Source organism: Marmota flaviventris, chromosome X (genome assembly GCF_047511675.1).
Source record: "Marmota flaviventris isolate mMarFla1 chromosome X, mMarFla1.hap1, whole genome shotgun sequence".
Taxonomy (NCBI): Eukaryota; Metazoa; Chordata; class Mammalia; order Rodentia; family Sciuridae; genus Marmota; species Marmota flaviventris.
In genome coordinates this window covers 107,275,108-107,290,996 of record NC_092518.1, presented here as the reverse complement: position 1 = coordinate 107,290,996, position 15,889 = coordinate 107,275,108, and the positions used below count along the sequence as shown (strand labels likewise).

Below are 15,889 nucleotides of genomic sequence, written 5' to 3'. Positions count from 1 at the left end.
TTAGACAATACTAAGTACTGTGTACTGAATTCCCTTAAATCTCACTCTCCACGAATCTTTTGTGCAGGAATTGTAGCACAAAAAATAAAACAAAGTGTATACATTTTGATCTGAACTAGAACATTCTACTTACCCAAGTCTCTCTTGCGCACACACACACACACACACACACACCCTCTATAAAGCAAGGAAAACTAACTCATATCATTATTAGTGTCTGGTTTCACTTTTAAATGTTGAAATGCCACTATGACCCTTGGCCCAGAATCTTCCTTAGCCAATTGCACAGCATGGAGCTTGATTTATTTCATTCTCTGTATGAAAACTTTAACCGTCTTATAAAAGCTTGAAGGTTTTTACATCAATAGTTCAATAGTACAGTATTTCCCCTGAGCTAACAAAATTGTTTTCAACTACTGCCTTGTCTCTGTGGTGAATCCAACATAGGGCACTGTGCTGGCAAAGGTTACATAAGACTTTATGGACTAACATCTTATTCTGTTTATCTCTCCAACACAGAAAAGCTTAAAATGTTGAAACAGGGCCTGCATAGAAATCTTTGTCTATGGGGCCAGGGTTGTGGCTCAGTGGTAGAGCGCTTGCCTAGCATGCATGAGGCACTGGGTTCAATCCCTGTACCACATAAAAAATACAAACAAATAAAATAGAGGTCTAAAAAAATCTTTGTCTATCATTCTAGGCTTAGAAAAGTCACTTTCAGAAAGAATAACAGCAATGACTATGCAATTTGGACACTACTTAGCACTCCCATACTTTGTCCTCTTCAAAGTCTTTTCATTCCATTGGCTCCTGTGAGCTTCATAGAATTTTGCCCTGTGTAATAAGTAATAATATATGGGCTAGGAAATCAAGACGCTGAGTGGTTAAATGCCTTATCCAAAGTCCTACAGCTGATGTTTAGAATAAGACAGACTGAAACACAGATCCCCAAACTAACCTTGGAGCCAGTGTTCTCTCTTCTTTTCCTTATATAGTATGTAGTGAAACAAATTAAGGTAAAATCTTGAGACATTTTTGTTTCTTTATAACTTTTGACATATACTAAGGTTGAACAAGATTACAAGATCACAACAAGGCTGTGTTGAAAGAGCAAAATGGATTTGGTGTGGTGAGGGAGCACTGTTATTCAGTATAGCTACCCACATAGATCACATTTATTTGCAGTTAATTTAATCTGTGGTCCTTCATCTATTTCCTGATTGTCAACCCCCCCTCTTTCCATACTACAATCATCATTAATTGTTAGGTGCTATACTCTTCTTAAAGGTCTTGGGAGAAGGAGATTATCATTGCCTCCTTTCTAAACACATTTTTAAAGACATTTGTATGTACTTTTGACCTCCTGGCATGCTTTACTTTGTTCAAGTTAGATGTATTTCAACATAAGCATGTGGAAATTTAGTCTATAATTCAGGAAGATTTATTGAACATTTTTGTCCAAGTCTGGATTTGTTGAGATATAAAAAGAAGTCACAAAATCAAGTTCTTGCCCTCGAGGAGCTTAGCTTAGACAGCAGGATTGGAAAATTCACATTAAAAATGCATAAATAAGCGGAGGAAAGAGAGAAGAGCTGTGGTATAAAGCTGACCAAATTATGTGGTGTACATATATTAATATCACAATGCATTCCAATTATATGTATAACAATAATGTACCAATTTAAAAAATAAATAAATAGAAGGAAGATCAATAGAGTAGAAGAAGGGGATCAGGGTAGGGAGGAGTGAAGGAAAGGGGGTAGAACTAACTAGGAATTGAAATGGGGCAAATAATTGTGTGTATTCATGAATACATCAAAATGAACTCCACTATTATGTATAACTATAGTACACTAAAAAGAAAAAGTCTTCAAAAATCTCAAAAAAATATGTAAGCAACAGCTTCTATGGTTTAAAAACAAGAGCGACAATGATGAATTGGGGTTTTCAGAGAAGACTTCATGAAAAAGAAGCATATTGATGTTACAGAAGCTGAGTGTACAATAGAGGTTTCCAGAGGCTGAGGAGAATATGGGACAGGGGTGAAAGTTGGTCACCAAGTACTAAATCACAGATGGAAGGAATAAATTGGGTAACTAATAATTTACTATACATTCCAAAAGGCTAGAAGAAAGGATTTTAAATGTTTTTACCACAAGGAAATAGCAAATGTTTGAGGAGATAGGTTTACTCTAATTTGAACATTACACAATGGGTACATGTATTGAAATATTATATGGCATCCCATTATAAGAACCATCTTATAAAAGCCTTGAAATGTGAATATGATTTTGGGCTGATGAATTTTGGGCTGCTAAAAACTATATTAAACAAATGTATGTAATTTTGGAGTCCTAACAAACCAATAATGTATTTCTTATTCACATCACAGTCCAATATGCATTGCCAGATGGTGGGAGGTAGAATCTCTGCTCCAAACAGTTATTCAGGGAACCAGTCTTCTTCCATCTAGTGGATCCTAAATACCATAGGCCTTAGAATATTCCACTAGCCAGCCTACAGGAGAAGGGGGAGATTTATAGAGGAACTCAACAGAGTTTTTGTTAGGGGTCAGTTCTAGAAGTGACATACATCACTTCTGCCTACACGTAACTGTAGAAGAAGCTAGGAAATGCAATCTAACTTTATTCTCAGAAGGAAAAAAAATGAATGACCTGAATATATAGCACTGTCTGAGCCATACTGAAGAGGAAATGACTTTCTAAAAGAGAAATGAAGAAGAGAAATGGAGCCAGAGCAAAAGCAAGATGAATTCAACTTGGACACCTACTTTTCTGGCTGATTTGACTAAATCTGATGAGGTAACTTGTCACAAACTATGGGATTTCGTCTTGGTGGGAACAAAAGAGAGTGTGTTCTTAAAAAGAATTACATCAACATTTATCCAAGTATTTCATTTTCCAGCGGTGAGAATCACAACTAGCTTTGGTTGTCTTTGGTTTCATCGTTCTTTTACCAAGACATAACTTTTTAAAAGATATTTTTAGCTGTAGATGAACACAATACCTTTATTTTATTTATTTATTTATATGTGGTGCTGAGGATCAAACCCAGTGCCTCACACGTGCCAGGCAAGTGCTCTGCCACTGAGCCACAACCCCAGCTCCAAGACATAACTTTTAACAGCAGTGCTCAATTAATTATTTAGAACTCTAAATTAATAGATCTGCTCTGGTTACAGCAGCCTCTTCAGTGTTGATATATCCTTCCTGATTATCCTATAGCAAGCATCATGAGCTGGAAAGTCAAGGATCAAATCCAGTTCATATTATATATATATATATATATAACATAATATATATATATATATATATATAACATAATATATATATATATATATATATATATAACATAATATATATATATATATATATAACATTATATATATATATAAAATTCATTTAGGTGGGAAATGCTCTCTTTTAGTTAACCTTCATTTCCCCTATAACCTATATGGTCTAATGCCTGGCTTAACTTTTACATTTATATCACCTACCAGACCACTGACAGCATATGAGTTTCTGGGACCTCCTCTTTAAGTGTGAGCTCATATAATAATAACTAAGTTATTAAACTCCTCACCACATGGGAACTCTCAATACTTCCACCAAATTCATCAACTTTGTGGGGATGAAGTTACAGAATATATTTGAAGAATAATTCCAAAGAAGTCTAGGACATGTACAGAAATACAAAGATACTTAACAATATTTTGCATGGATCCCTTTGACAATCTAACATAACCAATGGACCCTCTTCCTATGACAGTACCCTTAAACAAAACATTTTTCAGGTAATCTCATGGAGTTTCTGAACCTTCTTAAACTAGTCTTATATGGTACTCCTATGTGTAAAGCAATTGGTAGCCTATTTGAACTAAACAATATAGTAAGTGATTAAGAGAACTATCATTGAACTCAGAAAAACATGAACTAGTATGTAACCTAGAGTTAGTCACTTTACTTCTCTGCATTTCCATTTTTTCACCAAAAAAGGAAAATAATATCTACTCTCAAGTCTATTATGAGGATTAAGTAAGAAAATACATGTAAAGAATTCAGCACAGCACCTGAAATATCACAGTACCCTCAGCAAATGGAAATAGTTATCATCAACAATATTAGTCATACTTCGTGAATTTTAAGTGTTGTTTACCTGGATTTCATAGTAGAATCATAAGAAATTGAACGCTTCCTTTAGATTTTAGCGTACACATCACTCAACACAGATATCACTCGCAACCTTAATATCCCCAGCCGTCCCCAAGGCTGCTCCCATAGCACCCTGAACTTGCCCCAAACTAGTGCTTATCCAATGGCTTCGTGCCTGATTATTTGTCCATCCCCCTGACATTTCTGAGCTCCTCAAGGGCAATTTTTATCTGTTTTACATTGTCCTGTACTCCCAGTGTCTATAGCACAGTGCCTGACATATAATAGATTTAGTATAAATTTTAAATAAATTAGTAAGTAAAGGAAAAACATCTTCCTCAGTAAGCTCTTAGAAAGTAGTGGTTGATAGAGGTAGAAGAACTGCTCATACACTTTGCCTTGCAGCAAAGCTGAAGTCTAAAACTTTGAGAGTTGAAGAAGAATACAGACCTTGTCTTTCTCTCAGACAGAATTCTTGATTAACTAGTCCACAAATCTATTGTTCCTTATGACAACTCTGAAGCCTTTTAAAGTATTTTCTGAGTCATCAAGGAAAGGATATTTTAGCCAGTAGAACATTAGTTTGAATGTTTATCATTTTAAATTTGCATTTAAATACTTTAGAAATTACTTTTATTGGTTAAAATATACTTTCACTTTTTCATTAAACAGAATATCTGATTAAATACTTACTTGCCAATCATACAATATTATAATAAGTTTATTAAAGCCTCCTACTGGAAAAATTCTGATCTCATTGTTAACCACTCAGTGAAATCACCTCAGCTGTTCATTAAATTCTTCCTCTTTCGACTCCTAGTTACACACTTGTATCTATAAGCCCTCTGAGTTCTAGAAGCTTCATTTAGTGGTTACTTAACAAGAGAACTTAGCAGGCTTATGGTGCGGAAGTAAGTTGGCCCTTTGGATCCCAGTGGGTAATTAAGTTGATACTAGTCAGATCAGTTGGAGAAAATACTATTCTCTCTAGTAGAGTTTCCATATATACCACATATATGATACCAATTTTCAGAGAATTGGAATGCACACGAACAAAGCAAAATATCTCTGACTTAAAAAACACTGTAGGACCAACTGGCTAATGTCAGTTACACAGTTCAGCACTCTCAGTATTGGAGATTGAGCAGACACTATATTGAGCTTGGGACATTCCCTAGAAGTTGATTTTCACCATTTATCTCTGTCTCATAAAATTAAAGAGCAGATTGTTGCAGGAAAAAAAATCCAGTATTTCAGTTTTGTGGTTGCCAGGGCCATAGATGAAGAGAATTTTATGACTATTTTCCAAAGCTTATATTCTGAAAGAAGCTTCATTTTTCATATAGAAATAATAAAAATGTACATAGCCCCAACAGGTGTAATTTTTTAAAATTAAGTATACAGATGCCTTCTGCCAACATTTGAAATTGGCATTGTGCACAGTCCAAAACTCATCTTTGGTGTTATCTAATTTGGGATTTTACCTACTATTTTCAGGCTATTAAGTTCCACATCTGGACATGTGGTGATCACATCAGCATGCCCCTGTTTCTTTAATATTGATCAGCAGCATCCTCTTCCCCAACAGGTGATAAATTTATTAGTAACTCCCCTGGCTGCCCAAGCTTTAGGCAATTGTCTTCTTAAGAATTACAGCATTTATTCATTAGAGGATAATAAGACAAGGAAGCAAGTCAAATAATTTCACCTGTAATTTGCAGCCATTTCATACAGAGAGATGCTTCACAGAGAAAAGAACCTGCAGCTCAGATATTATATAATGTCCCCTACTTTGCATAAGACATTGTGAATATTTTTTTTACAAGATGCACTTTATTTATGAGCAGGTCCCTCCATAGAGGAGCTTGTTAGGGCTTAATGCTGATGAATGGAGACAGCACCATTCACACATCCAGGTTATGGTCTGTCAGTGCTTTCATTATGTGCACTAATTTACAAGGATTTATTTATTTTCTCACAAATGTAAAAATGTGCTCCAAGCTAAACATGCTGCATGGGCGTCTGATCCTGATATTTTCCTTGGTGGGGGTGGATGAGTATGGGGACTCAAGCTGTTGTGTGTTGTTCTTCCCACCTCCACGCCCACCCTTCCAGCATCACTGCCTAAACTTGTAGTAATATCAGAGATATATCTTTTCTTTTTATTATTTATTTATTCTAATTTGTTATACATGATGGCAGAATGTGATTCATTTCGTATTACACATATAGAGCACAATTTTTCAAGTCACTGATTGTACACAAATATTTTCACACCATTCGTGTCTTCATACATGTACTTAGTGTAATGATGTCTAACTCATTCCACCATCATTCCTATCCCCTTGCCCCCTCCCTTCCCCTCCCTCCCCTTTGCCCTATCTAAAGTTCCTCCATTCCTCCCATGCTCACCCCCATCACCATTATGGATCAGCATCCTCACATCAAAGAAAACATTCGGCCTTTGGTTTTTTGGGATTGGCTAACTTTACTTAGCATTATATTCTCCATCTCTATCCATTTACCTGCAAATGCCATGATTTTATTCTCTTTTAATTCTAAATAGTGTTCCACATTGTATGTTAGATGAATGGATAGGGAAACTTTGAGATAGATAGATAGATAGATAGATAGATAGATAGATAGATAGATAGATAGATAGATAGATATACACACATATACATACATACCAAAGTTTCCCTATCCATTCATCTAACAAAGGGCATCTGGATTCCACAATTTAGCTATTATGAATTGTGCTGCTATGAACATTGATATGGCTGTGTCCCTGTAGTATGCAGTTTTTAAGTCCTTTGGGTATAAGCCAAGGAGTGGGATAGCTGGGTCAAATGGTGGTTCCAGTCCAAGTTTTTCAAGGAATCTCCATACTGCTTTCCAGATTGGGTGCACCAATTTGCAATCCCACCAGCAATGTATGAGTGTATGTAGACTGTACATTTTTCCCCACATCCTTGCCAACACTTATTGTTGTTTGTATTCTTGATAACTGCCATTCTGACTGGAGTGAGATGAAATCTTAGTTTTGATTTGCATTTCTCTAATTGCTAGAGAGGTCAAACATTTTTCCTATGTTTGTTGATTGATTGTATATCTTCTTTTGAGAAGTGTCTGTTCAGTTCCTTGGCCCATTTATTGATAGGGTTATTTGTTTTTTTTTTTTGTTTTGTTTTGTTTTGTTTTTTTGGTGTTAAGGTTTTTGAGTGTTCTATATATCCTAGAGATTAGTGCTCTATCTGATGTGCTTGTGGTAAAGATTTGCTCCCATTCTGTAGGTTCTCTATTCACCTCACTGATAGTTGCTTTTGCTAAGAAGCTTTTTAGTTTGACTCCATCCAATTTATTGATTCTTGGTTTTAATTCTTGTGCTATAGGAGTCTTGTTAAGAAAATTGGGGCCTAATCTGACAAGATGGAGATTTGAGCCTACTTTTTATTCCATTAGGCACAAGGTCTCTGTTCTAGTGCCTAAGTCTTTGATCCACTTTGAGTTGATTTTTGGATAGGGTGAGAGATAGAGGTTTAATTTCTTTTTGCTACATATGAATTTCCAGTTTTCCCAGCACCATTTGTCTAAGAGGCTATCTTTTCTCCAGTGCATGTTTTTGGTGCTTTTATCTAATAAAAGATAACTGTAATTATGTGGGTTAGTCTGTGTGTCCTCTATTCTGTACCATTGGTCTACCAGTCTGTTTTGGTGCCAATACCATGCTGGTTTTGTTACTGTTACTCTGTAGTATAGTTTAAGATCTAGAATAGTAATGCCATCAGCTTCACTCTTCTTGCTAAATATTGCCTTGGCTCTTCTGGGTCTCTTATTTTTCCAGATGAATTTCATGATTGCTTTTTCTATTTCTATGAGGAATGTCATTGGGATTTTGATTGAGATTGCATTAAATCTGTATAGTCCTTTTGTCAGTAAGGTCATTTTGACAATATTAATTCTGCCTATCCAAGAACAAGTTAAATCTTTCCATCTTTCTAAAGTCTTCTTTAATTTCTTTTTTAGCATGTTTTAGTTTTCATTGTAAAGGTCTTTTACCTCTTTCATTAAGTTTATTCTCTTTTTTTGAGGCTATTGTAAATGGGATATTTTTTCTAGTTTCTCTTTCAGTGGATTTGTCACCAATGTACATAAATGCCTTTGATTTATGGATGTTGATTTTATATCCTGCGACTTTGCTGAATTCATTTATTAGTTCTAGGAGATTCCTGGTGGAATGTTCTGTGTCTTCTATGTATAGAATCATATAATCTGCAAATAGTGATAATTTAAGTTCTTCTTTTCCTACCCACATCCTTTTAATTTCTTTCATCTGTCTGATTATTCTGGCTAGAGTTTTAAGAACTATGTTAAATAGAAGTGGTGAAAGAGGGCATTCCTGTCTTGTTCCAATTTTTAGAGGGGTTGCTTTTAATTTTTCTCCATTTAGAATGATGTTGACCTGGGGCTTAGTATAGATAGCCTTTACAATGTTGAGGTATGTTCCTGATATCCCTAGTTTTTCTAGTGTTTGGAATACATCACATCAATAGACTCAAAGATAAAAATCATATGATCATCTCAAGAGATGCAGAGAAAGCATTTGATATATATTTTCTTGCTTGCTTTAAACATGAATACTGGTTAAAACTTTAAACCCTGGAAATTGTTTCCTTAATGCAGATTAAATATTTCCTTATCCAAAAGCTGTGCCTTCAATCATATTTTAAGTGCTAATGAAAACACTGTCAGTAAGCACATCAATGAACATGGCTATTGGTACAAACTATGTCTACAACATTGGGTAACTAGTTTTGGAGATCCAGATACAACTAGATCAAAATATGAAAGTAAACTTAATCTGAAGATCCTGCTAGCCCCAGATGGCTTTATGTTATCTGAAATCACATCCTCACCTCTGAAGAATAAAGCTTAAATATACTGGGTATGTGTTACCTCCTCCCACTCAATCTAACAAGCAGTAATAGATCAAACTACATCACTATTCCTGGGTTATAGCAATACTCATTATAAGAAGGAAAACCTCTCCAAATAATGGACAAAAATAATTATGTTTTTCCTGCCTGGCATTTCCAATTTGATTTTTATCCCCAGTGAAAATTAAACACCCCTTAAATCCCACCAGCAAAGAGTTTGTAAAACTAGTTTTTTTGGGAAATAGTTTGGATGTTGGATGGTTGCTTGATTGTCTTATAACAGAAGGAATATATGTACATTTAAAATGTGCCCAGGTGCATTTATAAAGCACATATCCCCCAGTTTTCTCAAAGTCCTTGGTACTATTTCTTTTTCAACCCAAAGCCTAAGTATAACCCAATTGAAGTTAACTAAAGAGTCTCAAGGAAAAAGGAGTGTGTTTGGAATTTGGACCATGATAAAATAAGTTGCTACACAAATATATAAAAGGAGAATATTCTACAAACTGTCAGTGGAATAAGCCCTGAAGGCAAATACAGTAGTGAGTATTTAATAAGCCCAGACTTATTTCAGAGGGCACTCATCTGTGGAACTCAGCTGACATGAACAGAGAGAGAAAAGTTCACAGTGTTTAAAACTTCACAAAAGTTAAAGGCAAGAAAACCGTGTATAGTCCAAGATTATTCTTCCTGGGTCATTCCAAATCCTGAACCCTGATGGGGATATTAAGTGTAGTAGTTAAGGTATAGAATTGTCCTTCTCTGTTGTCAGTATAAATATACTGACAGTTACAGTTAGAATCTGAAATGTCCTGCAAAAGTCCCATGTGTTAAAGGTCCTATGTGTTGGTCTTTCACATAGCACTATTGACACATAGTGGAAACTTTAAGAATTGGGAATTATTGGGATGTCTTCTGGTCATTGAAGTTATGCCCTTGAGTGGGACCTCACTCCTTCCTCTTTTTTTTACTTCTAGCTGTAAAGGTCTTCATGAATCCTACCCTCCCACCATGATGAGATACCTCACCACAGGCCCAAAAGCAATGGGGCCAACTAACCATGGGCTACAATTCTGACCTAAGCCAAAATAAACCTATCCTCTCTTTATGTATATTATCTCAGATTTTTTGTTACAATAACAGAAAGCTGATTAATGTATCTCCACAAATACTTTAGTTAAATATACATTCATTTTCTAAACCTTTCATGAACCTGCTTAAATTTTAGAGGATCAGATTCTCTAAGTTTACCACTTTCTAATAAGAGCAACACAATTTTATCTTTAATACCTTACTAAAGTTTCAGAGTATTCCTCTTACTCTTGGTTTCAGTATACCTAGAATCTTGGTCCTTTGGCTCTTAAAGGATCTAGCATAGTGGCATTCGCTAAATGTTTAATAAGTGATTCACAATTTCATAAACTTCAAACGCATTTACTGTCACCCTTCTCTAGGCTTGAATCTTAATCCTTCAGTCCTTCCTCTTCTGATGACCAATTTTTAAATTTCACACTTAGTGATATTTAATATAGAGGTCAGTTCATAGAAGATAGTCCTATAGCATAGGCCTGTCCCAAAACAGACCAAATTTTTAGTTAAAATTTTATTGTGCCAAAACACATACAAAAATAAAAGGCAGATGTTCCTCTTGATTCATCCTCAACTGGAATGTTCTGGAGAAGAAATAAATGTTCATGTGCCACTATTGTTTGACCTGCCTCATTCTTAAAAGTCTGCTTATAAACCTTAAAGGTCCTTATTGTCTCTAAAAAATGATAATGGGATTTATTGGTATAGAATTTACTTGTTTGAAAATGCTGATTTTCTTAGAGAATTCACAAAGGCTGATGACTTTATAGGTATTCAGGGGAAGCTGAAATGAATAAGTTTTAATAAGTAAGTTTTATAGATGTTAAGGACTAGTTCTTTATAAGAAAGATAGGATTAATCAAAGCATATGATATATCCAGGTTCTAATATTAACCTCCTGTCAATAAATTTGCTCATGTAAAAATAATTTATTGTGTTTCCAAATTGTCTTAGATGAGTTTATGTTTACCCAGAAAAATTAGTACACGTGTATATATGCATGTAAAATCTTATATTAGAAGAAGATGCTTATTTAGCACAGAAATGTCTAACTTTTACATGTGCCCAGTGAGTTTTACCAGATCTCAATAAAGTGGAGATGAAAAATGACAAATTATATACTAGTTTGAAAGTACAGTAGTCTCCTCCTTATCCACAGTTTTACTTTATACAGTTTCAGTTATCTGTGGTCAAACATGGTTCAAAAATATTAAATGGAAAATGTAATATTAACAATCAAAAGTTTTAAGTTCCACATCATTCTAAGTATCATGTTATAATCTCACACCATCCTGCTCTGTCCAGCTGGAATGTGAATCATCCCTCTGTCCAGAATATCCACACTGTATGTTATCTACTTATCAGTCACTTAGTAACTATTTAGTTATCAGATCAACTTTTGGAGTATCACAGCATTAGTGTTCAAGTAACCCTGATGTAGAAACCTAATGCTATGTTACAATGCTTACTTACATCATTCACTTCACTTCAACTCATTATATAGGCATTGTATCATTTACATCATCACAAGAAGAATGCCTGTTGGGAAAGAGTAAGTACAGTGCAATAAGATACTTTGAGAGAGATCACATTCACATAACTTTTGTTGCAGTATACTATTATAATTATTCCCTTTTCATTAAATTGTTGTGGTTAATCTCTTACTATGCCTAATTTATAAATTAAACTTTAACCCAGTTTGTTAAGGACTGCCTAGGTTTTAAAACTGAGCCCTGCCTTAGTCCTGGCAAAACAGAGAAGTTGATTAGTTAGGTAATGCAGATCATGTTTTTCCTATTTTACCAAAGAGGAGGTTGAAATTTGGAGACAATAACTCAAAATAACATATCAGTTGTAAGTGGTATATTCAATATTAGAACCCAAGCCTTCTAACTGCTATTATACTTTCCAAGAAATAAGACTGTAATTAACACAGTGTGCAAAAACTACTGTGAAATTTTTATTGACTTATTTTTTCTAGAAGCTTAGCCATTCCCTGTGTAATGCCATAATTTTGCTCTCCAACCCCCTCTTAATAGATAATATAGAGGGGAAAAACTCAAGCCAGTCTATCAGAATTATTACAAACCCCCTGTTAACTGAGTATGAATTGATAAAAATAATTCTAATATTTTTAAAGACAGTTACTTTCTAATATAACCATGAAATAAGTAGTGGCCTAGTATGCATACCCAAGAAGAAATGTAACATATAATGCCTCTCCTGGCTTTTTCCATTTATTTTAAAGAGAATATTTTTCTGCTTGTGGAGGAAAGCAAGTATCAGGGTGATGAAAATGTAAACTGGATACAACAAAATGTTTAGACCTGGCTTTATCTCTTTATGTTATTTTTATTGTTTCTTTTTAAAATACAAAGTATGGAGTGTGTGTCCCAACAAGCCTCTCCCATTACTGTCCTGTATATGCTGAGCAAAATTGAATCCATATGTCTTTAAAATGCCTTCCCATTTCTATGGCTTCTTTCAAAATACTGATCATAGTACAAATATGACCCACCAGACTACTAATGCTCATTTGCTCTTTCCCAACAGGCATCACAGTTGATAAGCATGGATTCATTTACTTTGTGGATGGGACTATGATTCGGAGAATTGATGAGAATGCTGTGATCACAACTGTAATCGGCTCAAATGGTCTGACTTCCACACAGCCACTGAGCTGTGACTCAGGAATGGACATCACTCAGGTAGGCACCACTGGTTTTCAAGTGTTATCACTCTTTGGCATCATGGAAATGGATAACAATTTTCTCATACAGAAATTAGGTAGAAAGGAAGCCTGGTATATTTGTTATAATGCCAGATAGCAGAGGTTGCTGTTTATATGTTACTTTTTGCCTCCTCAGAAAAACTTAGTTGGGAGAAAATGGTAATGCTAGGTGGAATGTTGACATAACAAAGTCTCCCAAATTGGAATCAATTAGAGGATAAAGGCCAATCTTGTTTACTGAACAAGATATATAATTTTATTGTTTTTAAATGAAACAATAGCTCAAATTTGGAAAAGTAGACTACAAAATGTCTTTAAAATATTTTTGATGAATATGAGCATGATTTGTTGTTCACATGTGTATAAACACCTAGGATGTTCTAAAGTTTACTTGAATAAAAGCAGTATCCTCTGAGTTCTGTTTTATATTTGTTTAGCAAAATTTTTTAGCCAATAAGAAAAAATTGAGTGTAAAAAAAATTGAGTCCCAAATTCTGATATTATCACCATTATGTATATATGGGGACACTATGGAACATACCACATTGTCCCAGCACTGTGTGGATGCTTAGTCTGCACACACAAGAGGTTGGTATGTGAAATAAAGGAAATAGACTAGACGATCCTCAGAGGGACTTACATTGTTCTAACATTTCATAAATCTGTAACTCTGCTAAAGTAGATTATTAGAGAATCTTTTCAAAGGAATTAGAGTAGATATTGAGAGTTTGGGGATTGGTTAGTGTCTCAGAGAGGATGGTTTGGCTGCAAATAATAAAACACTTGCCTGAAAGTAGTTTAAACAATAAGGTTTCATTATCTCACATAATAATATGACTAAAGACACTAGTAGATTTCCTTCTTGTGTCACATTGGCCAAAATTCAGTCATATGCCCTTTGCTTTCACTAGTCACTGACAAAGGTGAAATAGGATTTTTGTAGTGGATTAAGATCTTCTAGTACTGGGAAACATTCCTTATGTGTATTGTTGTGTGATTCTTGAACCAGTATCAGTGTTCTGTTAAGCAAGGAGTTTTAAGGTTGCTGTTGCATAGGCAACTAGTGGTGTCCTCCACAGTTAGGATATTCCTGTTGCTCCATTGTCATATCACCTGAAACCTAGGATAAGAAGGAAAAATAAAATGAATGCATCATTCAGAAACCTTACTTTAGTCATTAGTTCTAATATCTCCTCCCACCTATACCCAGCATGACTAATCTATAAAACACTAGAGATGTGCCTATTAGGGGTTTCTTATTCTGTGTATGCCGCCTGCCTCATCCCAGAAACTCAGAAAATAGTCAAATATTGTCAATAATAAAATGGGGAGTTGGAAAACAAACAAAATTAACAAATCATTCTTAATACAGATATGAGTGGATCAGACTGTCAAGTCCTAGAATAGTCTCAAGTTTTCTGTGATTCAAATCCTGCAGAAGGCAAAGAAAAGGAGCTTTATTTATGACAATAAAGAAGGGCATGAATATATTGGGGGGAGGGGGGAAAGATGCATATATATGAATCACTTGTGGGGTGTTTTTAACTTAAAATATGACGCTTTGTACTGTGATCAGTCAACTCTAAACAACTTATCTGTTTCTGTGTGCAAAAGTTATGCTAAAAAGAGAATCCTTTGGCTAAAAAGAGCGAATATGATCCTCATCACCATAAAAACTACCTCATCTCTTTTGGTTTGAGATGTAGACTATATGTTCTTTGAATATGTGTAGTAAGTACTCAGCAGACATAGTTAACATATATGCCTGTACCAAAAGAACACTGTGCTGAAAAAAATATGGAGGAGTGGTCAGAGATGAAACTAAGGTGGTTTGCATGGGTGAAATGGTGAAGGACCTTATAAGCATGATAGAGTTGTGATTTTATCCAGTGGACAATGGGAAGCCAAAAACATCATTAAGCAGGGAAATTAATTTTTAAAAGATAATTCTAGATATAATATGGAGAATAAAATAAGCAAATCAGTGCTAAAGGCAGGGAGATCACTTAAAAGACAATTGAAGTAATGAGTGTGATGGGAATGAAACATATCAATGTAGCAATGATTAGGACCTTTTGAAAAAATGCCATACAAATTAAGTTGCTTTCCACTGCTTTTTGAATGTTCAGCTGATACTTCTTTGGAATACAACTCTATGGTGAGACTATGATGCTGCTCAGGGTAATGACATTACATAGGCAAGCAAGGGTAATGGCTGAGTTTAAAGGATCACAGTTTTGGCTGAGGAAACTATACAGATTCTTGAAATGTTGAAACTAAAATCAAAGAAGTTTTTTTTTTTTAATTGTAGATGGACACAATATCTTCATTTATTTATTTTTATGTGGTGCTGAGGATCGAACCCAGTGCCTTGCATGTGCGAGGCAAGCACTCTACCACTGAGCCACAGCCCCAGCACCCTCAAAGAAGTTTTGACGGACTTAATTTCAGACTTAAAAAAGCACACAGGTGGTAGTATCATTCACTCAGAGAATACAAGAGAAGAAGGTTTGAGCAAGGGTTGGAAGATGGGTTCTACCGGGGACATGTTGAATTTGAGGTGCCTTTTTGGCATCCAGGTAAAAATACCTGGATGTAGATCTAAATCTCAAGGTCTGAAATGCAAACTAGATTTGTCATTAATGTTTTACATATAGCTATGGCAAATAGGGAAGTGGACAAGTCCTCCTAGGGAGGGTACATAACATAAAAAGAAGAGAAGGATTAGCTGGGTGCAGTGACACATGCTTGTAATCCCAGCAGCTCAGGAGGCTGAGGCACAAGGATCACCGGAGGTTTGAAGCCACTCACAGCAATTTAGCAAGACTGTAAGCAACCTAGTGAGAGCTTTACTCAAAAAAAAAAAAAAAAAAAGTCTAGGGATGTGGCTCAGTGGTTAAGTGCCCCTGCATTCGTAACCTGTCAAGTTAGAGGGAAACCAAAAATTTTTGTGGACAAAA

General features: G+C 35.2%; 1 protein-coding gene across 3 annotated transcripts in view; it reads left to right on the top strand.

Annotated features, from left to right (window-relative positions):
• The window catches only part of Tenm1 (teneurin transmembrane protein 1), a 556,402-nt gene that overhangs the window by 479,282 nt on the left and 61,231 nt on the right, over positions 1–15,889 (top strand). For all 3 annotated transcript variants that reach the window (XM_027931186.3, XM_027931196.3, XM_027931177.3), the window contains one exon: positions 12,752–12,906. In XM_027931186.3, coding sequence (XP_027786987.1) covers positions 12,752–12,906 — 155 coding nt within the window. The remainder of the gene's footprint in view (positions 1–12,751; positions 12,907–15,889) is intronic.